The 25902-nt window shown below is 42.3% G+C and overlaps 1 protein-coding gene across 2 annotated transcripts in view; it reads right to left on the bottom strand.

The window, feature by feature from the left end:
• arb2a (ARB2 cotranscriptional regulator A) overlaps positions 1 to 25902 on the bottom strand; it is a 159592-nt gene that overhangs the window by 68738 nt on the left and 64952 nt on the right. For both annotated transcript variants that reach the window (XM_078250489.1, XM_078250490.1), the window contains exon 8: positions 17903 to 18022. In XM_078250489.1, the coding sequence (XP_078106615.1) occupies positions 17903 to 18022 (120 nt within the window). The remainder of the gene's footprint in view (positions 1 to 17902; positions 18023 to 25902) is intronic.

The following is a 25902-nucleotide window of genomic DNA, read 5'->3' as shown; positions in this document are numbered from 1 at the left end:
CTGTAAGTGTTTTGAAAAGGTGGAGCCTGCTAATGGCAAAATTCACCAAATATCTCAGGAGACTGTTTTTCACCTTAGCTGTGAATGGGGGAGGAGGAAGAGAAGAAAAATGAAACAAAAACAACAAATCTGGAGGCGCCTGCTGCTCTGCACATTACTGGCAAATCAGGTATGTGCGAGTGTGTGTATGTCTGTGTGTATGTGTGTCTGTCTGTCTGTGTGTGTCCCTTCAGGGCTGCAGGAGTTGGATTCTCAGGGGAGGTGTTTTGTTTAAACTTCCAGGGCCACTCGACCCATCTCTGAGTGAGAAACCGTTCATGGACAAACAAAAAGAAAAGAAAAAAGTTAGGGGGGGGGGAGAAAAGGGGAGGAGAGGTAAAAGACAGTGCTAATGAAAGTGACAAAGAGAGTGTCGCTCCTTTCAGTTATCATCCTCTACTCATATTTGCTCGTCTCCTGTGCTGTGGGGCAAGGGGGAAATAGACAGCCCCAGAAAAAGAAACAGGCTCTGTGATCCCTCTGTACTCAAAGGAAGGAGAGAATGAGGGAGGGGAAACTAGAGAAGGCCAACTGAAATTAATGGAAATATATAACAATCTGAAATTAACTTCTTATTGCCACTAGCCATGATTTAAAACAGCTTTTTAACGAGAGGAAAGATGAGTCAGAAAAAAAAGAGAGGGAGAACCGGTTGAGGCCATATTACAAATTGGACAGGCTGGAGGAAGCTACAAGTTAATTTGCCCCATCATGTAAAAACTTTGCAGTTCTCAAGGCATACTCACTTAAATTATTATTTTTATGTCCAAATTAATCAAGACATAAGACTTAAAGATAAAAAAATAATACTAATCTAGGGGCGTACGAAAAATACAAAGTAATTCAATTAGCCATTTAAGCAGGCAGGGTAAAGAAAAAAACAAACCCATTTCCAAGTATCGGAATTGTATCACGATGTTCCGATGGACCAGATTTAATAGCAAAAACAAGTTCCCTTCTAGCTTTAAATACAAATTTAAATTCCATAGATAGTCAAACGTTAAAAAATAAAAATGAAAAGCCTCAACTTTGGGATCTATTTCAGCAAAAGAAAAATATTCATAGAAAAAAGTAATAAAATAATATCCAAATTAATGAGATACTGCACACTGATATTAAAATAGATACAAAAACATTACTAATTAATTGCTGTTAGTATTATTATTCTTATCATTATTACGCTGTTACATTTTGAATAAAACATAAGAACACTTCATATGTATATAGTAATTTACTTGGTTATTCTTTGCAACATTTTGTACTGTAGTTTATTAAAATAATTTGCCCAACAACCACAGCAATATACTTTTGAGTACATAATGAAATCACCACAGTGATTCCCTTAATGAATTAAATTTAAATCTACCAAAAGTAGTACACCAGTTGAAGTGCTTTTCAAGTGATATTATTGATTAAAAACAAAGCCTGAGAGAAGGGTGAGGAACACATACACAAACACACAAGCACATACAGGGCAAACACACACACACACAATTCAGTATAAAGTATATTATTAATCTTGTAAAAGCAATTAAATCAAAGTGGTATAGAGCCTGAAGCCATGAGGACTGTCAATTCTGCTGGAAATGCCATAGAAGATTACAGTTGGGTTTGTGGAATCCATGAACCCTTTTTTTGATTAGGGAGTCAATTATTTCTCATTACTGAAGATGCTATTTCGGAAAAAGACCTTGTCAGTCAATCACGCAAAAAGTCCTCGAAAAGCGTGAATAAACCATTAAAGAGAGAGGCGGATGGAGGGGGTGGGGGGGAAAGCACACTGACCCTTTTCCCCACCCAAACTCCTACTTCTAGTCAAATTACCTTTTTAACTATTACACCTCTGTCAGGTCCTTGTCAGCGTATGGTAATTAGGGCCTTCAGTGGAGAACATTTGAAAAGAAAACAGTATATTTATTAGTTTATCTCAGAGAAAAGCATTTACCCAGAGCTGAAGGTAAGTTTGAATGTGGTGATTATCTTGTCATTTTCAGGCTGTTTGTCTAAGAGTGTGCATGTGTGTGTTAGTGGGTGTTTGTGTGTGTGCATGTCAGTGTGAGTGAACGCTGGTGGGTGAGACTCCAGGTAATGTGCTGTTGTGCGTGTGGATGGACGTACACATGTGCATTCATACATATATATATAATATGTATTTGTGTGTGTGTGTGTGTGTGTGTGTGTGTGTGTGTGTGTGTACTTTAGTTGCTTTCAGCACACTGATAGGCGAGCACAGCACATTTCTCCCGTCCTCTTTGTTCTGTGTTGGGTTTGACACCTCTAAACAATAGCAGCGCTTTACTTCGCCCAGGCCCAACCCACCACCAACCACACACTGCATGGACGGGAGCTGCCAATTAGCACTATCAAACAACCCTCATCAGCTGTCTGCTTACCACAAAAAGAAAAGACAAACCCAAAACAAATCAATAATTCTGAGTTTCCCCTCAAAAACAATTGCACTGACCAGCGGACTTAAGGATACACGAGAGAAGTGAGAATGATCCCTAATTGTACAGTATGGATTGTTTGTAATAGAAAAGATGCACAGAAAGAGCACTGCTGATGTGACCACATGTGGAGTGGAGCGTCGCAACAAGCTCTCAACCAGCAGAGTAGAAACAAAGATCTGCGTCCTCTACGTCTCCTCCTTTTCCACTCTGGTGTCTGGAGCTGATCTTTATTTTGGGGCCGACTCTTCCTTGAACCGACCTTAATGCGACTGATGTCCCTTGTCTAAATCCCTATCCCTTTGTTTAAAGAGGGCATTCACTCTCATGCATTCTCTTTTGACCCACACACAGAAACTCTCATCCCCTCAAGAAATGCCCTGCTCTTTCTTTTAGTTTATCTACCTTTGTCTAATGCCACGCTGGGTGAGCTGTGTTTTATTTGGCGGCCAGCGGGCAGCCAGACGATGTGGTTTGACCCAGGGGAAGGAGGGCCGACGTGCGGAGAGAGGCGTGGAGAGGGGGGCCTGTCATTGGGAAAGGGTCTCAGAGGGCCGGAGGTGAGCAGAGGTGTCTGGGAGATGACTGTCGCTCCTCTCTGTGGTCCAAGCCCTATTTCATTAACCTACACCCCTGGGTTCACCAAATAGATACAGGGGGTGGAAGTGGGGACAGGGGGTGCAGACGGGTGCGGAGCACTAGCCCGGGTGACCACCAGAGACCTGCTGCCTGCCTGCCTTCCTGTCTGTCTGTATGCAGATCCATTACAGACAAGGGACTGCTTTTTAACAAAATGCAAATACAAACAGGAGCACATGCACACAGACACAAACAAAACATACGTACACAAAAAAATACACTTGCATCGAAGCCTGCTAAGGGAAAGAGAGGGGTAACAAAGGACAGGCAGTGCCCCCTAGTGTTTTCATCAAAGAGAAATCAGAAATCATGGGAGGTGGCATCACATGTGGAAGGCACAGGGTGGGGGTGGGTGAGTAAGGTGGAAGGAGCAAGATCCTGGGGGAAGAAGGGAGAGGGATGGAGGGAGCAAGAGATGAAGAAGGGATGAAAGTTAAGGAGCGAGTATGAGGGGTGGGGGTGTATTGCACATGTTAGCTGGTTAGCTGGTTGGTGGTGGTGATGGTGGTGGTGGTGGGGGAGGGGTTAAAAGATGTCTTGACATGACCAAGATGTTTTTAATGTTCGAGGCCGAGAGAGCGAGAAAGTGAGAGGGGGAGAAGGAGAAAGAGAGCCATGCATGAAAGCCGATGTCAGAGGAGTCCAGAGGAATCGTCGGGTGTGAAGCCATCTAATAGGAAAGCAGAATATATATGAGACAGGGACACATACACACACACACACACACACATGCACGCACGCACCCACACACTCACTGTGAATTACTGAGCCACCCAATGTGGCCTGGTAACTGATCCGAACATGAACCAAAAACTAATGAGTGACATGACGGGGAAGAAATGAAAACCTAGCTTACTGGGACACCAAACAAGTCTTTGGAGCAAAACGCACACTCATGCTTAAAGATAAAAACGTGTACACAAACACGAATGCATTAAAAAAGAATCTGTGCAAACGTGTGCGCATTTTTTTATTTTTTTTTTACTCGGACAGCACATCCAGCTTCATATCCCCACCATGAAACAAGGCCTACCCTTCAGTGAGTTTCGCATTCAGCTCCAAGCCAGCTAAGACATCAAAGGCTGCACCACACCAGGAGTCTCTCGCTCGCTCTCCTTCTCCCTTCCTCTCTCTCCCTTCCTTTTGCTCTTTCATAACCCCCATCGTATTTCACAGCACATAAAGCCTTAAAATGGCACATAAAATCTCTTTTCACTGTCAGCTTTCCAGGCTTAAAAAATTAAATATGTTTTACTGCAGGTACATAACTAAAACACACCCATGGAAAAAGATTGCCATAAAGGATTCAAACTCAGCTTTCCATAAGTATCGGAGGCTATATAGTTGGGTATAGATCAGCTGAATAGCCAATATGGGGTATTTCAAGCTTAAAGTGCAGAAAATACAAAGTGACTGAGAAACCTGTTTTTCCTTTGCCACCAATCCCATCGTTATGTTTTCCATTAAAACACTGGAGATATATGCAGGAAATAAACGGCACAGTCTGCAGGTGATGCATTTACACTGAAACCTTCTTTACAAACGCACTAAAAGAATGCTGTGACCCTGGTGCAGAGGGGTTGGAGGAGGCAGGGCGAAAACGCATTCAATGAACTTTAAAAGCAGTGAAAGACAGAGAGCAGAGAGTGAAGGAGGCGGGCGTGGATGGAGATGCAAAGTTTCAAGGGAAAAAAGCAAAACGGGGAGAGAAGATGAGAGAAGCAGAGGAGGGAGAGAAGGTTTAAACTTCAACCCTAAAGTCACTGAGTTCACTGACATTTGCACTAGGATCCGCCTAGCTGTTCCTCACAGCTTTTCAGAAACGACACTTTCCTTTCAATTCCTAAGACTTATTCTTCCTTCTACATTCGCCTCAGAATGAGACCATTCACAGTCTTGGGGGCAGAGACAGAAAGACGAAGAAAAACACAGAAACTGAATTGAATGTGTTGAATTCAAGACAATTTGCAACCCTGTATGTCCTCAAGATGCCTCTCGTATATTGTATGCATTCTTATGGAAGAATTAACAAGAGGGGGAGGGGGAAAAATGACAAGTGACAAGCGATTCATTTGAGCTGTCAACATGTCATCTTCACCGCATTCAAACCTCATGTCAACCACTCGCATTCCCACTCTGGTGAAGGTGACCTAGGTCGTAACCAGCTGAAACACCCAGACACAGCAGGTGAAGGCATGGAAATACCACAGTGGGAACAACGAGAGATCGGCAAGAACGAAAGGAAAGTTCGAGCAAAAGGACAAATAGGGAGAAGTGACAGAATGTGACATCTGATCAGAAAAGGGAAACAAATGAGGATACATTTTAAAGGACTGAGAGCATCTTGCAATTTCAGGTAAGAAAAAAATAGCAATTCATAGATAATTCAACATTTTAGATTATATTGAATAAAAAGCAGATCACGATTATCATTCAGCGGCCTTACGACATAAATAAACAAACAGCACCTCAGAAGATGAATTTTAAATACAGGTATGGACTGTGAGAAGGAGGAAACAGTGGGGAACAAAATGGTGGTCTTGGACAGAGACATTAAAAAAAGAGAAAAAATAAAAATAAAAAAAACAGTGTGAAGGACACATAAGTGAGTCTCAAGTGAAGGCTCGGAGTGACACAGTAAAGAATGAAGGGGCAAGGCCAATGTGGAGTTGAGGTTAAGAGAGTAAAGGGAAAAACATAGTGAGTGAATCGGAAGCAAAGATGAAGAGCAAAGAACAGGAGTAAGACCATATATACATATATATATATATATATATATATATATACACCGGGGCACGAGATAAAAGAAAAGAAAACGAGAAGTTCACAGATAAGTGGAAAGAGAGAGTAGGAGGGTGCCTGAAAAAGCTGTGGAGTGCCAGAGCCACACAATAAAGAACGGTAACAGGGAGTGGTTTGACATTTAAAAAAGTGGCAACGGAAGAACGACTGAAGGAGAGTTTTGCGGTGAATAAAGAGAGAAGGTATAAGACAACGAACGACAGAGAGAGGACCGAAAGAAGTGGACAGCAGTGCCCAATGGGTATTAAAGAGTGAATGAAAGAGCAAGAGAGGTCTGAAGTAGAGGAGAGTGAAGAGAGCGAGACCTTGCCTCTGAGGCAACGAGCCGAGAGAGAACGAGAGAGGCAGACAAAGCCGCACACTGCTCTCACACAGCAGAACAAAGAGAGGAGGTGCATCATGGGAGTCTGAGCCTTGCGCCGCCACTGATGCCATGCTGGAAAAACACGCAATGGCACATATGCACAAATCAAAACGCAAACACGCAAGCCTTCATGTAAGGATCACTGATTGGTATATAGACCTGTTTTGAGTTGATTTTGGTAAGAAGTCTAATTGCCTTTAAATTACAACAGGGTCAGTTTTCCTACTTTTAGTGCTGCACCTCCTCAACCTTCAGAAAACTGTACAATTACAAGAATGCAAAACTAATGCAATCACATCAACTATTGTGCATATCATATACTAGCATACTATAAAAGGTGCATACAGAATATGATTATGATCTGTCTGTCATAAACTTAGCATAAGTTATGCTGCCACAATATGGTAGAGAACAAGGAAACTGTGAGTGAATTAAGACATCATCCTCATTGACCAAGTGAGAAGGTAGAGGGAGAGAAGACAGGCAAGAGGAGTGGAGAAAAAAAACAAAGTGAAAGACAGCGTAGGGAGAGGAGAGCTTTCTCTATAGCACACTGATACAAGCAGACCAGGGTTGAAGCAGAGGGTGAAGATAAACAGAAAGGGAGGAGGGATGTTCAATTTTAGCAGCAATTCAGGTATGAGTGGAAATGCAAATATCTGTCTGCGTGTGCAGAGTGTTCTCTGTGCTTCATTGTAAATCTGATTAGGTGCATATATGCATGTGTTTACTCCCGTAAAAGCAGTGTATACTACTCAGGCAGGTAGCTCAGGAAAACACAGGCTGAAGGTGTAAAGACACAGGGGTGGCAGGGTGAAACTGTGTTTTACTTTCTCAGCTTAAGTATCACAATTCAAAGAAAAATTATGCAACATTGTTAAGATATTGACTGTAAGGTTGTCCATCTACCTCCTCTGAATCATACCTCTCCCTCTCATGTGCTCTCTCCTTTTTTTGCCTCTGCTTCCTCTCTCCCTGTCGGCCTCTGCTCCTCCGGCAGGTCTGATATGCCGGAGCTGCAGCTGAACTCTGAGTAGCACTGTCTCCGGGAAAAAACAAAGTGATCAATGTGAGAAGTCACGGGGCGCTCATGGACAGGCCAATCAATGGTGAAAAGAACCTTGCCCAGGGCCTTATGCAAATGGGAGCACATCCCGTAACCTCGGGAGTGAACATGCGCACTAGATCAATGGGACGAGGGTAGAACCTTACAGCAAGATCAGCCTCAGCCAGTAAATATGTAATGATGAATCCCCCAAGATTTAACTGAACTCAAATGAACTTCAACTAGCTTGGCTTCTTATATCACAAAGTGGCAAGAAAGACCCCGTTTTGAAGAGGTGGGGTGTGTGGTGGGTGGGGCAGGACAAGAGAGATTAAAAAGAGCCTTCACACAGTGATGCAATGAGGACAGATTTTTTTTCACTTCCCTTTCACTAGGGAGAAAAAAAAACAGGAAGAAAAAAGGTGAGAGGAGACTTATGAATAGTCACCTCAACAATACTTGTTTGAGGTGTAATGATTTTCAATTACGTCACCATGGCAACATGTGTGTGTTTTGATGAACGAAAGAAATGGGTGGGTAACCTTGACAACCTGGTGAAAGCGTGCCCGACCATTGAAAACCATGGATGGTCAGACCAAGGTCTGGATAAGACAAACTATTCAAAACCAACAGCTGACATTTACTCATGCCCTCATATACCCGAGTCTGAAAGTGGTCGTTCACTTGTTAACCTTGAAGGGGGGGGGGCACTTTCGGGTAATGCGCATTTCAAAGGCAGGGAAACGCTTTTCGACTGGGTAACAGACTTCGACACAACACCGGTGTTGCTAATGCAACTGGCATTTCCGATTCAGATTCAGATTTCAGCTACTGGTACTGCTGAAGCCAGTTCATATGAATATTTGAAAAAGTTTTAATTAACAAATTAATACAGATTCCAATGAAAAAAATCTCACTTTTTCAAATTCTGCCCACAGGGTATGAAAAAACAAGTCTGAATATTGGCCACATTGGCAACGACAGATCCAAGTTGAAGCATCAAGGAGGTTATATTGAAAAAGAATATCTCAAAGCGCTCATTAAAAAAACTCCGGAAGAAATGAACTGGGAGGGACTGTGAACTTAGTTCAAAATTCAAACTAAATTAACGTGAACTAGTTCCTTTTAATCTGTGTGAACTGAACTTTAAGCTTGCTAGTGCTTATGTGAACACTGCATACGGAGACAAAGAGGGATTCTTCAACTGACGATGGAAACCACGATGTATGGAAGTGATCCTGAAGTGTACTGAGCGTTCCTGCGTCAGAGCCTGAGAGCAACAGCTCCATGCCTGCCACTGGGTTGTTGAGAACACTATTGGAGAGTTTGATCAAAACAAGACACATATATCCCCAACATTTTTAAGTAGTGTGAAAATGAAAGTGCTGCCTTGAATTGCCCTTGGTTGTTGGCTAGGTCTCAGATGACCTTTCTAACCCTAGAGCACAAACGTTAGGGAAACAGGAAGAATGTATATTTTGTAACATATAGGTGCTTTATCAAGCTATGCCTGCATCACTCCTGAACACAAGGTGGATTGCTTCCTTCAGAGCCTCTCTTGACAGTTTTTCTGTGTTGTTATGCTACCAAAACTGTAGGAAAACACAGCATTTCTTTGTAGAAAGAGACTGAATAGGGAGCAACTGATAATATAGATATACTGTAAATCCTCTTGAAATCCATTTTGTTGATAAGATGACAACGCCTGACTAATTAGCTAGCTAGTAAGTTGTTGTTACGCATGAGAAAATATAGGACAGGAAGATGCTAGCAGCAAGTAGGACACATGATGAAGGAGGATAACTCAGTGGACAAATGGGATCCACCCTGTATTCTAACACAGCACGGAAAAATCCTGTCAACTATAACATTTTTTGCTGCCTTTTACTGCATCCCTTTGGCTTGCTGAGACATTATGAAACAACTGGACGAAAAAGAGGAATGCAGTTTATATGTAATGAAAAGAAATGTATGACAAATAAACCAAAAAAATCAACAGTGGTTATGTTCTAGGAGCATGATTGTCTTGCAACTGTGCAACAATAATACGAGACAGAATTAATAATGAAGAAAATCAAAAAATGCTGCAAACAACAAAAAAATTTAGTATTTCACACAAAATCAATTTCCCTTGATATTGAAGGACAGCACAAGAAAGACAAGAGGTGAGTCAAGTATTCCCCCCCCGCTTCTAACCAACACTATAAATGTAATCTAAAAACCAAAGATGCTCCTGAAACCTAGAGAGAAACACCAACAAAGGTGAGAATAATGGCGACGTATTGAAGGGAATACTTCACAAAGCCTATTGTGCGAGTATCCTTTTCAGACCGCAAACCCGCTGTAATTTGGTCTGCGTCATCTGCCTCTAGTCACAATGCAGCACTACAGCTTTGAAATGGATGGCAAATGAAGGCCATTTGTACATAATCACAGCAGATAGAAGAATTCAGAAGCCCTACAATGTGTTGTTGAGGTGGAAAGAAAGACCTTGGTCTATCTGTGGCAACCAGCACAGCTAAGGTTTGGCAAGGGAGGTCTTTTTTTCCCCCCAGAAACAAGCAAATCAATTCAAATCAAATCAGCTTGCTAGCTGTGACATTTAAACAGTTCAATTTACATCCTTATGTTAAGAGGAGAGCTGCTCTCTAAGATGCCTATTCATTCACAAAGAAATTAGATGTCTATATTTCAGCTGCTTAATAGAGCAAATATGCTGTAGCCCTACTGAGGAAGAAACCATGTCATTTCATGGTGTACAAAGGGCTAGGCATTGTCTGTCATTACGAGCAGAGCACAAAAACACAGAGAGGGATAATGTACATAATATAGACAGGTCTGGAAAATAGCACCGTGCATGATATGCATGTGTTATCACATACACGCACACGCAAGTGCGTACCAACGCACGTGCTCACGTGCAAGCGTACATACACACTTTCTCAGTGGCGATGGTGTATGTCCTGAGGGCTGCTGTCCTGCTGTGCAGGCTGGCAGGCACTTTTGTCATGGTGGTCCTTTTGTTTCACATCAAACAAAACGCCACAGCTTTGCATACGGCTCCACTAATTTCTGCTAGTGTGCCCCAGCCATTTATCATCGCCTCTCACCCTCTCCTCCCCTAACGTGGCTCTGATAGCTGCTCTCCACCAAGCTGTTCTGCTCAGGACGATACAGGCTTCTCCAGGCTAGGGCTGACACACACAGACATGCACATATGCATACGTGCACATACACACACACACATACATACACACACACACACACACACATACACATACATACACTAGACCCATAAAATATGTGTGCACCCACTTGCAGACATAGACAGACATACACACAGGAAACTGCACTACTACTACACCGCTTACAAGCCCGCCAGCTATGGAGAACCTTGAGATAAAAACAAACCTTCTCTTCATCCCCTCCAGAAGCAATAGACAGGCTAGCACTCAGAGTTTCGAAGGCGGCCGAGACGTGCATAGAACATTAGACGAGGGGATTTTCAGAGCCTGTGTATGGACGTCTTCACAGCTGGGATAATTTTGTCAAGAAATTAAAAGTGATTTTTGCTTGTGATAAACTCAGGTGAAGGTTGCACTGGTCCTTGAGGTTGCACTGGTCTTTGAAGAGTATTTCTGATATAAATGTGGAACTTAGTTTGACAGTTTAAAGGAACACGCCAACATTTTAGGGAAATAAACGCGTTTGCTGTCTGACTGGGATTTAGATTCTGTAAAAAGATCAATATCAATTTTATGACCGTGCATTCAGTAGAGAGATTGGTCCAGGACGTGTTTAGTTCAAGGTTAACATAGTTTAGTTTTAGGAAAGCACAAACACTGGAGCAAGGGTGGAAAAGCTAACTACCGACAAAAGAGAAAACTTTAACAACAACTTCAAATGCGTCTTTTTTTTCCATTTTGTGTTGTGTTTGCTGGTAAGCTAGCCACCAATCCATCCAAGAATCAGCTAGGCTTTGTTAAGACATAGGGAATCGTGGAACGCCAAGAACTTTACGATAAGACAAGGACTTCTAAGAGACTTCATGAAGTCGCTTCTCTCGGCAGTTGGTAAATAAGTCTGATGCATAAGCTAACTTAAACCACATTTATTTTGTATAGATCTTATAGATATAAGAAGACAACTCAATTATAGTGAGAAAGCAAATAAGTATTCCTTAAAAATCATAGAAAATGACAATAAACATTCCAAGACATCATAAAAGGTGAATTTAATTTCAAGAAGAAAAAAAGAGAGAGCATAAGAGAAGCTATGAATGTGTATGCCTGAGCTCTAAATGTGTGTCAAAACACCAGATATAACGGTAGACATTTAAAGCAGTATGAATACGAATTAGGATCAGGTACAATTACAACACTAAATATAAGGTATTCTAATATTTACATATGTACATTTCTGTGATTTTTCAAGAGGCATGCTGTAAAAAAGGTGAGGACTGGAAAAAGAAGTGTTGCGTTGTATTCACTGGGCTGTTACCATGCCAGTCATGGAGCTGTACAGACCACTGCCAGACCCAGAGTCCCGCACAGAGAGCATAGTTGGCATTGCCGCTGCCCTGAGGGTCACCACGACTGGGAGAGGGGGAATTAGTAGGACGAAGGAAATGAGGACACAAAACAGGATATAAAGCAGAACGGAGTTTGGGATGGCGAATATGGCGGTGAAAGGGTTCTGTACGTATAGTAAAAAAGATTCAAGAGAAAGTAACTTGAAGAGCGATCAGGCAAACAAAGTTAAAATAAAAAGCGCAAAGAAATGGATGTGAGCTCGTTTGACAAACGTGGTAAATGAATAGGAAATCTTATTAAGTCAGAAGCCAGAAAAAAATAAGCGCAACTACGTTTTCTTATTTGTAATTCAACTTGTGAATCTGATTAGGCACAAGAAAGCTTATTGTTCTTCTTTGCATCTTCCCATACCATACAACATAAACAACTTTCATTTAGTGTGAGGATGCTATATCACGGCAGAGAAATTGAATCACTTTCTAAACTCAGAACTATCTATAACTAACTTCTCCGAGTCAGACTGATTCACCCGGCAGTGTTTCATCTTTCTCATCCTCCACACACCGGTATAGCAATGAAGTCCACAAGGAGTGAATAAATCCTATCTGTCTCACCTCAAGCATCTCTTCCCACATCTGACACCTAGCCACAACCAACACACACACACACACACACACACACACACACACACGGATCCAAGGACAACAAGAGAGAAAACTTAGCTATATTCATTATAGATGGAAACAGGTGGCACTGTACAGAAAGTGTACAGGAAGATATACTGCAAGCATGAACTATATACATGTGGCGTGTTCATAGAGCATACTTAAAATCTGTAATCATGTTCTTGAGGGGCTATTGTGGCGGCTGGCTGGTTGTCTGGTTGGCACCCACACATTTGTGTACTGGGAGACAGATGCATTCTTACATAAGACCTTATATAATGTGGCCCTCTCCTATCCAATAGGAGTGCTCCTTTTTCGTTCTGTGAGCAGGGAAGGTTAGTGCAGGAACACAACCACCACTACCACGTATGTCCATCCCCCCCGCACTCCTGGCAATGAAGAAAGATAGAAAGACAGGCTGAGCAGAGGAAGACATGGAGGCAGGGATCTCTTTCTGTATGGTTCTATCCCCTCGGCCCCTTACTCTCTCTCTGGTTCGTTCTAGGTTGAGATTTTGTCCTGAAGAAAGGATACTGCAGACCTGGAACCTAGAGGAGCATGGCCAGTTTGTGTGTGTGAGATGGAGAGACGCAGAGAGAGAGAAACAGCCAGGCTAAAACTCCTTAGACTTTGAAGGGAATATAGGAATACTGGGTTCAAAACAAAGTAGCAAGACTGGGGGAACATGACCCATCTTCCTTTAAAACCATACAGCTGAAAGAGACAGAAAAGGAGGAGCAGGCTGGCCAAGCATGAAAGCAGATGTCAGAGGAGACTCCAGACTCTAAGGGAGCGATAGAGAGAAAAAGAGAACTGCAAAACTGTGAACTGAGATGGATGGATGGATTCTGTGATAGCTGAAGAATGATAGAAAAGGGAAAAGGGGCGAGAAAGGTGGGGTTGAAGCAGAGAAAGCAAGCAGCAAGCCTCTCTCTCACACTCTCATTCAAAGGCAGTTAGCTACTCTTTGATGTGTCTATAATTAGTCAGTACACACTCTGAAGTGTTTTAAAAGAAATCAAATTGCAATGAAACACTTGAGCACTCAAAACAGGGACTAACATGCTCCGGAGCAAAAGGAGCGAGCAGGAGAAATTAATAGCGGGCCTTTTTGATGTGCTTGATCAGAAATGTATTTATTAACTGCAAAGGGGAGTAGTAATTAACCCACAGACAGCTTGTTTTCTCTGGGTCTTGTCATGTGTCAAATGGTTCATCCCGCAAGGCTCCACTCTCCAGCTCATGCCCACACACCTCCCATCCCGTCCCACTGGACCACTTTCTCCTCAATTAAGTAGATGGTGTGCACATGTATGTACTGTATGCATGTGTGTATGTGTGTATGTATGTATGTACGTGTGTGTGTGTGTGTGTGTGTGTGTGTGTGTGTGTGTGTGTGTGTGTGTGCGTGTGTGCGTGCGTGCATGCGTGCGCTTGTGTGCGTGCATGCGTGCGCTTGTGTGTGTGCTTGTGTGTGCATGAGTGTGTGTACAGCAATAACATGTAAGAAATGTATATCGGCTGCTTTGAATCCCATGTGTATATTTATATGGTAGTCTTGTAAATTACAAAATATAAAAAGGTTAAATAATAATAATAATAATAATAATAATAATAATAACTAGAAGATGCATTTCCTGCAGAAAATGCGTGGGAATGCTGAATAGCTGAATTGCTAAAGCTAAACTGGATGAATAGCTTAAATCCCTAAGAAGAAGTTGAAGTAGCGAGAGTAGTTGAAAAAGTGGAAATCGTTTTAATAAGTATGAATTTCATTAAAAAGTTAAAAGTTGACGCTAAACTAAATTAATTTAAAAGTTGAAAAATGACAAAATATGTAGAACATTGTGAGGTGTGAGTATATTTTCTAACTGATAATGACTCACATGTGCAGAAATATGAAACAAATTGTATGAAAAATGAAAAAGCATTGCACCACACTGCTGAAAAATCTGGAAAATTGTAAGAGATGGAAGCTCAACTGCATTACCTAAATAAGTGAAGAGCTAAAATACATTGTTAGAAAAGCTGGAAGATGAACTGTAATACTGTCAAAGATGAAAGTTGAAATGAATTACCTGAAAATTTCTTAATATTTACAAAAGTATAAATAGTAGAAAAAAGCTGAAGAAGTCCTATCATTAGCTGAAAGAGCTGAACATTTTAAAAGTTGAATGGTTTTAATAGCTGAACGTATGCAGAAGTTACGGAGAGCCAAAAAAAGTACGGAAGAGGGAATAAAAACAAGAAACAGAAACAGACAGAAAGACAGACAGAGACAGACAAACAAAAAACAGAGACAGACAGACCGAGAAACAAACAGAGAGACAGGGACAGACAGAGAGAGACAGAGACAGGGAGAAACAGAAACAGACAGAGACAGACAGACAGAGACAGAGAGAAACAAACAGACAGACAGGGACAGACAGAGAGAAACAGAGACAGACAGAGACAGAGAGACAGAGACAGACAGAGAGAGATAGAGACAGACAGAGACAGACAGAGACAGACAGAGAGAGACAGAGAGATAGAGACAGAGACCGACAGAGACAGACAGAGAGAGACAGAGACAGACAGAGACAGATAGAAAGAGACAGAGACAGACAGACAGAAGTGGAACGCAAAAGATATAGACTAATGTCCATATTACTGCCTGTAGTATTCAATTCAACTGTCTGTGAAAGTGTTGTCATGGTAACGTATGACCAGTGAAAAGTCTGTGATGAGATCTCTTTGATCTTTAATCAGGTTAACGACCGTGTCACCTGTTGAAACTGTCAGCCGTGCCCCCCTGGAGCTATTCAAAGACACAGAGCAAGCTCTCAAATAAAGGTTCAGACTGCTAAAACGATAAGGGGTATCAGTGAAATGATGTAATCATGACCACGACAAGGCCTTTATGAACACATCCATATAGAATTTATGTTGATAAACTTAAAAATGTGGGCATATCAGTGATTTAAAAAAGTGGTTCGCTCTGCGTTTCGCTCAGAAATGTGGAGAATGTTAAACAGGGCAGCGAATGGAGGAAGATGTGGAACTGTTGTCATTTGGAAGCTCACCGAGCCAAAAGTATAAGGCATATCGCATAACTGAGCACATCAGCTGAAACTAGACAAAAATACCTACGTTTTGATGTATAAATTGTGCAGGACAAGTAGATATTGTGGGCGTGAGATCAATTTATAGAGAAGGGACAAAGATAATTTTTTAAGGCTCTGCACTCTAGTGTATGATGCTGTTGAACAGCATTCCCACTAATAACAATAATAATAATAATAATAATAATAATAATAACAATAATAAATAAAAACTATAATGCCTATATGTGTTTGTGTCAGTTTGGAAGGGGTGATTTCAACACTGACAGACAACTGGGAGGCTGGGATGGCCTCGAGGGAACCCTGACAATGGCATAATCAGACACCCTGTCACTTAAGGTGAACACAAGGATCTTTTAAGTCTCTGTTTTGATGTTACCTTCTCCATATTGCATTTGCTATATGCTATGTATTTATATTTGCACTTACTGTAAATGAGTGTTTTTAAGAGCGTTTTCACATGACAATGACATCATATAAAAGAACCTCATCGAGGCCTTTACACAGAGAGAGGGAGTCTGACTGAAGGAAACAGACAGAATGAGACAAATAGAGAGAATAGCAAGTCTTCGTCACACAGCGAGAAAGCCCAGGAGATTGGCTGTCATGGACAAAACACTGCATGAATATTTAGCAGCCAAATTAAAATTACAAAATACTAAACAAAAAGGAGTAGGTGAAAGAGAAAGAAAGAAAAAAAAATATTCCTGAAAACACTAGTGGGACAAGTGCCCACCTTTAATCCCCCACTAGCCGTGCCCACATTGTGCCGCCTCCCTCCTCTTCCCCTTCCTAAGAAAAGAGAAGAGATATGTCCTGAATAATATGGGATGTGGTGAGTCTAGCAGTAAATCCTTCAGATCAAGAAACCAGCAGACTGGCATTGTAACCCAGCTCTCAGATCATAGAGAGGCTTGCAAACACAACTGGCACTGTATGTCAGCTAGCGTAGCTTAATACAGTGCAGTCCTTGGTATTCTAAATGCGAACGCAGCTAGCACAGCATGCTCGCAATAAGCCTGGCACTGAGCCAATATTGCTACATACAAGTGGTTGTTGGAATTTCAGAAGCCGCAAATACAACAGAACTAGACTTTTGGTTTTTCTTTTCTTCTTTTTTCATCAAGCAGCAGAGAGCTGCTGTATGCTGGAATTAATATGAGAAAATATGCAAAGATGTTTTACGCACTGTAACTCGTTGAAAAAAATGATAGCATCTTTTGTAGGAATATGAGCCTTTACAGATAGACCACATTCGATAATTTACAGAGATCCAAACATTTCTCCCAAGAGCACTTAGTGTGGTGGCAGTGAGGAAAAACTTCCTTTTAACAGGTAGAAATCTCAAACAGAACCTGGCTCTAGTAGGGGGGCCATCTGCCCAACCAGTTGGGGGGAGTGAGGGAGAGAGAGAGAGAGAGAGAGAGAGAGAGAGAGAGAGAGAGATGCACAGGGAAGTGATAATGATTATGTGAGGCTGAATCCCACTAGGACTTCACAGTAAACCAAAGTCTAGAAAATAAAGCATTAACCTCAGAAGCCTTCATACAGTACAATCCACAAAAGACACACTGTAGGCCCATTTCGCTGAAGGGTGCGGTTATAAAGTCAAGAGGCTGGCCAAACTTTTATTTGCACCCTCCCCTGTGCACCATTAATTGCTTCAAATCTACCTCCCTCCCACCCATCTTTCAACCTTTCCCCTGTCTCTCTTCAGGCTGGGTGATCCACATGCTCTGCAGCAGATCTGGTTTAACAGTACCACTGTTGTTGCATTGCCATCCTTACATTTCTTTATCCAGCCCTCTCCCTTCCCCGTTTCCCTCCTGTTCTTGATGTGTAGAGGAGGTGGATAGTGCCCAAGGACAAGGATGAACCAGATTGTTTACAGAAGCCATACTTTTTCAAAGACACTAAATGCTAGTTATTTTTAATCGTTCCACCATGTTTCACACACTATCACTCTGCTGCCTGTCTCCCTGAGGTGACCCATGCTAGTACTGCTCTGCATGTTCATACGCGTGTGCATGTCTGAGAATATGCAGGGTTTGTTTGCATACTAACATGTTTTGGTGCATGTACGGGTGTTAGTATGTATAGTACCATTGCAAACGTGGCTTTTAGTTTATCAAACAGTTGGAATATGGAGCTTGTCCAACTTTAAACATATATGTGAGTGATTGTTCTGACAAGAGTGTATTGTGTGTCTCATTGCGTCTCTTTGTCGGTGGGAGGTAGGAAGGATAAGCAGAAATCTAAAACACTCACCAGCTCAACGAAAGACAGCCCTCCGTAGCTGTGGGCCATGATGAAGATATTCTTGGCTGCAGCTTTGGACACAAAGTGGTCCCACACGTACAGCACATGTTCCTCGGAGGAACTATTTTCCTGCAAAACAAAAACTCTAATGTTATATCCATAACAAAGAAGACTGATGTAAATCTTATGAGCTTGAAGGCTGTCAACAAACCGAGGTGTTCAATTACAAAACATTTAAGATATGTGTCCATCCAATGAGAGTGGAGCTCAATGGAGTTATCAAAGTCTTTTAATTTAATGCTACATAATCAAAACCTGCACCCTGGGTTCAGCCAAAAAAGAAAGGTATAAATGAGAAACTACAAAGTGGTGGTGGCCAGAGGGGATTCTATAAAGAGCCACACTTCGGTAGATCAATAAGTCTTGCATATTGCAAATGCCCTAAATGTAAAACTCAATAGGCTCGGTGACGTAAAGTTTAAATCTTAATTTGTACCCTGTTGCTGAATCGAAGACCCATCTATACACCAGTAGAAGCATAATGGGAAGACACTAGGGGAAGGTCAGAGGAAAAAAACAACAGAGAGGAGATCTATACACGTGCATATACAAAACGGCACAGTTTTGCACCCACGCACACAATCACAACTGAATACCCCTACGTATGTTCTCACTCTCATCTGCATGCACACAGTCTCACTCTCACACACACACACACACACACACACACACACACACGCACAAGATTACGCACAGACGACCAGAAGACGTTTAATTAACTAGAGATGTAAGCGCTTATCCAGGGCTGGAAAGAACAATAGCAAAAGTACAGGTGAGAAAAGGGCATCCATTAATGAACTTGTGACATTGATTCTAGACTTTGATTTCCTATCAAACTGTCTGGTTCACAATAGAAATCAGCAACACATTGCCACAAGAGGTTGCACTACACGTGGAGCTTTGTCGACTAGAAACACCTGTACCCTTCGATCACAACACTATTCTGTATTTAGCACAATACTGGACGCAAACACGCTATCCACACATGCACACACATACATTCCTTTTAATTAGCATTTATATGTATATAAAAAGGAATACCTCGAAATAAACAAACACATGGCCCACAGAGAATGGAAGCACGTTCTGTTAATTGAGTGTTATAATGTTCCATGTAACTCCAAAACAAATAATTAGTGATATGAGATAAAGGACAGAGGAGGTGTCTTAAGAGACTCTTCTGCGAGTTTCCATAAATGTGTTTGCATTTACCAAATTAAGACAGTATACAGTATCATCACAAAAAGATAATTAGACTACTTTAAGGTTCGCTCTCCTAAAGGTGGTAATGGAGGAGATAGTGTAGAACACACACACGCTACATAACATATGGTTGAAACTTTACCTTTTAAGGAAAAAGTATGGTAGCTTGCGACTTGAGATGTTTTCACTTGTGCATATCTGTGTGTACAGGTTTGTGTGCGGGTATGTGTGCACTTTCACTATTTGATGATGTGCTGCTGTGTGTTTTTGTTGCTGTGTTTGCCTAGAGGTAAATTAACCTGTCAGAGTGTTTGTGTTTACTGCTAGATTAGCATGAGGGGGTTGTAGTGTCAGCACCCACCTCCATTCACAGAGTGTGATGCAAGAGTGGGCAACTCTGCTCTGCCCTGCCCTTCTGCCATCAGTGCTCTGCACATGTGTGTGTGTGCGTGCGTGCGTGCATGTGCGTGTGTGTGTGTGTGTGTGTGTGTGTTATCCTACGTGCACGGAGGGGCCGGCTGAAGCAGAGTTGTCTGTCTGAAAGGATGTGACATCAAAGTCCTTTGAAGTCTACCTACTCTCTCCTCCACCATTTCACCCTTCATCTGTGAAACCCATTTCATTAGCCTGCCTCCCTTCCTCAGTCCTTCCGTCTTCTACCTTCTTTTTTCTCCTCACCTGTTCTGCTCCAAACTCTTTTGTCCACCTTTCAACCCACCCTTCAGTAATAATGCCTGACATGGAAACATTAGGCAGGGTTTGCTACTGTGCGTAGCGTGAGTGTGTGTGTGTGTGTGTGTGTCAACATTACTAATATCAACTGACTGCAGACAAAACGTTCCTATGAGTGATAACTGACAAAATATTACTTTCTAGCCAACGTGATGACAACAAATAACGTTTTCATTTACACTATGAATAATAATAATAATAATAATAATAATAATAATAATCATCTTAGGAAACATATTGCACAGTTGATGTCTTCATGGTGGCAAATGAGTCTACCTGTGCTCATGACTCGATCCCCCAACCTACACACAACACATATTTTTGCCTACACCCTCAGCGGCAGGCAACAAAATGACTGACTACCTGGCATGGCAGTGAAGTGAATTATCTAAACAGCATTTGCATACTGTTGCAATTATTTCCTGGGGTTAATTAGCTGCAGTGGAGCACACTGCCCTGCGAGACTGGCTTCCTGTCACCAGTTCTCACACAGTATCTTAGCTTATTTATTTATATACCACAGATTCCCCGAACTGTGTGTGTGTGTATTTGTGTGTGTGTATTTGTGTGTGTGTGTGTGTGTGTGTGTGTGTGTGTGTGTGTTGTGTATGCATCTGCCAGCACTGTCAGAATAGCGTCCCAACTGCACACCTGTTGCCAACATCCTTCAGCCATGACTGTCAAGGGACATTTAAGGGTGTGTGCAGTTTGTGTGTGTGTTTACCGCATATATAGTGATGCATACTGTCCCCTCAGGGAATATAAAATATGAATCAGCGCCTAGATAGTCTCAGGACCAGAAAGTCTCTAGATGCTGACAGCTAACCATTATCAAAAAGAAATAAAAAAAAGGCAGAGAGAGCTAAAGAAAGTAGACAAAGAGAGAGAGAGACTGAGCCATACATATTATGGAGGGTATACAGTGTTTGTCTAACTGAAGGAGACAGCAGTCTATGGGAAGAGTTTGACAGGCTCTCTAAGCTCTAGAATAAGAATTTATGAACATCAATACAAAGTATTTCTGAGTGATCACCTTTATCCTATGATAAAACATTTCTTCCCTCTTCAAGGGCGACAATGCCCCCATCAACAGGGCACGAGGGGTTCACTGAATGGTTTGATGAGTATGAAAATGATGTGAAACACATACTATGGCCTTCGCAGTCACCAGAGCTCAACCCAATTAAACACCTATGGGAGACCGACGTGCTATGCCTGGTCCACACTAAAAGATTTTTCAAATCTTAAAAGATGCTGAAAATGTGAGTGACCCCACACATGACGACATGTAATGATAGATTTAAGTTTTGTTACTATAGGGTGTGGAGAGCAATGATTTGGCCGGAAGAGCACACCACACACTAACAGATTCCATTGACAGACAACGAGTCATGAATCTCAAAACTGGAAATCATGCGTGATCACATGGCGACGACGGAAGAGCCGAGCTGTCCGGGCTGGGCTTCTGCGGGAGATCGGTGCTCATATGGAGGTTACCCACTGATAACGCTCTCCCCCGGAAGCCAGGACGCCCCAGTGAGTTTGAGCTAACCGTGGAGCTAACTATTGCTCTGTTTGCACTGTAGCGGTTAGCGCTGTTATGATCCCTGTTTCCTCCACACTCACTCTCCCTTTCTGTTCCACTGATCAGGGATATGAGCTCCGTATGCACACCGCTCTCCCACAGAAGCCCAACCCAGGTAAAGCAGATCCCAAATATTGAACATGATTAATATTTGCGATTTGAAATCGCTGCGGCCAGAATGGACTTCCGAGCAAATCAAGGGATGTAAAAACAATAACATACATACCTCACACAAAAGGAAAATATGGCAAGATAATCTTTAGAAACATCAAATAAATCAGGGCTTTGCTGACAATTGTTGGGAGGGGGAAATCGGGCCCAAAATCGTCTTGATTCTCGTGTGGTGTGTACCCCGCATTAGGTTACATCCACACTACTACGTTTAATATCTTTTGCTACGTTTATGTTTTGTGTCCACAATACTACAGCGTTTCCGAGCCCCTCAAACGGAGACATTTGGAAACAGTGCTAACCCTGTTTTGGTTTTGAGAACTCCCTGTTGTGTTGTAGTCTGGATGGGCAGAAACCCTTTGGAAACCCTGAAAACAACAATGCACGTCAGTCGGTCTTATCGGTTAAGTAGGCTAACATACCTTTCAGTAAAAGTTCCACCTTGTCGTCGATCCAAACAAATAAATCTCTGGTCTTACTTTTGGTCATTGTTCTTTCTCCAAAGTATTTTGATGTTCCATCCCTCCAGCAGAGTTCCAGAGACTTGTAGAATCAATGCCAAGGCACATTGAAACTGTTCTGTCAGCACATGATGGCCCAACACCTTACTAAGACACTTTATGTTAGTGTTTCCTTTAATTTGTCGCCCGTCTCTATATATATATATATATATACACACACACACAACCCCATAGACTGCAGTGAGTCAACTAACCAAAATGTGGTTAATGCCAAGTTACTGCTTCCCAATCAACAGAACTCTGATGATGTGTTATAACTTACATCACCATCAAAACGACTAGACAACCTGCTACACGACACTGAGCATGACTATGTACTCCACTTTTAGTCCATAAGTGGTTCCAACTGTTACTCATTTGTTGAATGTGTTTGCCTTCCAATTGTCTAGTTTCAAGAATTTGTTCAATTTAGTTCTTTCCATTACTTACACAATAACAACTCACACTCCTTTCCAAAACCACACATAATTGCATGCACACAGGTATACACACACACACACACACACACACACACACACACACACACACACACACACACACACACACACACTTGTTTCTTCAAAGGTTGTCCGGTCCAATACTTGCCCTGTGTTTATTCACTGTAATGAGAAGCAGGGAGAGGAAAGTGGAGGAGAGGACTGCACTGCAGCCAGAATAACAGCCTCAACGCCAACACAAACCCAGTGTCTGACCAACACAGGAAACAATGAATCTAACAACATCAACGCACTCTGACAAACAACCACTTCAGACCTCCCTGAACCTCCCTCCTCCTCCTCCTCCGCCTCCTCCTCCTCCTCCTCCTCCTTCTCATCCAAAACACATAGGACCTCAGAAAACTTTGAGGAAGCTGGATATTCAAGTCAGGAGATGGTGATCAGTGTGGACCGGAAGGAATCTAGTGGATAAGAGCCATTATACTTTTTACACTAAGAAACTTTTCACTGGGAGCCAGAAGTGTCAGGACAGTGTCACGGCATCCCTAAACAACTTTATTGGGTTTGGACTCTTTCGCTTCGTTTAAAACTTGCAAAACGCCAAGTATTTATCAAGAGGCAGTTAGAGTGAGAGTAAAAGTAAAATTACAAGTATTACAAACAAACATCACACAACAATATTATTTGAGAGTTCTTTCCTGCAAAGAAAGAGGGAGAAACAAATGACACAAATTACACCAGAGCTTTCTCTCACACACACACACACACACACACACACACACACACACACACACACACACACAAACTCTGACTGGCTGACCGATCGCTCTCAATCTCTCAGTCCCCTCCTGCTCTCGGGGCACACACTGGGTAAACCCACCTGCAGCCCTAGTCATTATACTCCTTAATAGGTCCTGATCAGCACAGAACAGGATTGTTTTCATTTGGCCTAATGATTCAATATTAAATAAGCAATGTACATAATTACATGTTTGGTGTTAGCAAAAAGGTTATTAGAGTAAGTAAGTTTGTGTTCGTGTGCGTGATTGCGTACATGTCTCTGTGCATGTAATTAAAAAGGGGACCTCAACGACACCTGTTTGCAATTGCATTCTAATCAATGTCTGGGACGTGTACTGCTTCGCCATCTCTTTTTCTTTTTTTTCTTTCCGTCTTTGTTTCTTTCTTTACTCTCTTTTTAAGGCCGACAGAGAGCTGAAGTTAGCTAGAAGCTGTCTGGGAGCTGATGGGTCTGCTAGAGTGGGGGGAAAGGAAGGTATGGAGCAAATTAGCGGCAGAGATGGGAAAATAATGACTGTGGCATTGTGGGTAATTAGCAGGTATAGTACCTATGGAGAGTTGGGAATATAATGATGTGAGAAAGAGACGGGGGAAAGCGAGAACGAGGTGAAAAACGTGTGCAAGACTAACAAGAGGGGGGAAACTGTGTGCACGTGGGTAAGAGTGAGAGAAATGTGTAGGTGTGTTATTTGGCTTTGCAATGAAGGGATATACAGTATGAGGAGAGAGAAAGTGAGGGAGAGAGAGAGACAGAGAGAGAGGGAGCCAGGGAAAGGAGAAAAACTATTGCGTCCATGTCATCCCACGTGCAGATTAGCGTGCTCAGACTGTATACAATGAAATAGCATGACCTTGCTGGGGTCAGTGTGCTCTGACAATATTTGCCAGGGCATTGTTTCAAATCAATAACTCATTAACAAAGTACAAAGGAAGTTGCTGTGGGTTTGTGAGATTCTTTATTAGAAAGGAGCGGCTGCGGGCCAGAAAGGTCATCACTGTGACATCTCGGCTAGCCTCGCGCTGCCGCCCGAATTGTCAGGTGAAATTACTGCGAGCCATTAATTGACATAAGGCAAAGGAGAGCGGGGAAGCAGACAAGGCAGTGTTTGTTCCAAGATGACCCTGAGGTGCTGTGTTTGTGTGTATGTGCGTGTGTATGTCTTTATTCGGGTCAGCCTGTATCCACAACAGGGTTGTGTGCAGTGAGAGAAAGAGAAGGACAGAGAGCCTTAGTGGGTGGGGAGGTGCAAGGGAGGGCAGGATGGATGTGTTTGATGGTTGACCTGACTAGAAGATTGGGAGCAGGGATCTGAGACCAGCTACAATGGTTCTGCCTTGAGCAAACACACAAACACACAGGTACGTGTACACACACAGATTCTACGGACTACACATAACACATATCCAGATATGCTCGTGCAAACACTAACAAGCACAGTGTCTAACAGACTCACTCCCATTTAAAACTTTGAAAAGTCGAACACATTCACTGTTAAGACGAGAAGATAAACTGGAATTTAAAACGTCCCACACATGACAGTGTGCTTGTACCGTGGCCTTAAACATGAAACTTAGCTCCTAAGGACAGAGACACATGCACCCAGGTCAAAGTTATTTCTCTTTCACACTCACAGAAATACACACCCAAATACAAAGATGGCATCTAGCCAATTTGTTCTCTGCAGCAAGCAGGTGAGCTGCCCTCTAGCTCTGGTTATTGCCCTTTCCTCTGACCAAGTTCAGAGGTTAATCGAGTCCCTACCTGTCCTTGGATATGCTGAGCCTTACTTCTTGGCACGACCACAGGTCATAGGTCAAATAAACCCTGTCTGTATAATTGCTTGTGGGCCACAGACTGGGGCAAAGGGGTGAAGGTGACAAAGAGCAAAAAGCCAGTCCCATAGAGAAACACTGTAGCGCCATGTCAAATACAATTACCAGTGTGTGTGTGTGTGTGTGTGTGTGTGTGTGTGTGTGTGTGTGTGCTGTTGTGTCCATGCCTTAATGTTTATAATCAAGTTTTGGTGCAAGTGTGTATAAGTGTGTGTGCTTTAGTGAATCCTCAGGACGTTTTGTAATACAGTGTGAACATGGGGAAACAGGACATCATCTGCTAAACACAGACAAGGACAAGGATCTCAGCCAGCCCCTGTGGACAGCTGCAGCTGGGAATAATGGGTCTCGGAGAGGCAGGGCCTAAATAATGTATGCTTCTTCCTTTAGGAAACACACTCTGTACAATCCACAACAGTCAGACCAGTATGAGACAATACAAGACATGTGTTTCCAAGAAATTGGAGACCACAATACTCCACAGAGTCCAGCATCATGCAAAATGCCATTGTACATGGAATAATGACAATAAAGATCATTCTGATTCTGATCTGCACTGAAGATAGAACAAGTAAAGGTATGATATGCAAAACAAAACCCCCAAAATACAATCAAATAAAAGAGTCTTATTTCCTACCCTTAGAAGAGGGTCTCACATCGACTCTA

The sequence above is a fragment of the Sander vitreus genome, chromosome 5 (genome assembly GCF_031162955.1).
Source record: "Sander vitreus isolate 19-12246 chromosome 5, sanVit1, whole genome shotgun sequence".
Lineage (NCBI taxonomy): Eukaryota > Metazoa > Chordata > Actinopteri > Perciformes > Percidae > Sander > Sander vitreus.
This window is presented reverse-complemented; position numbering and strand designations above follow the sequence as displayed.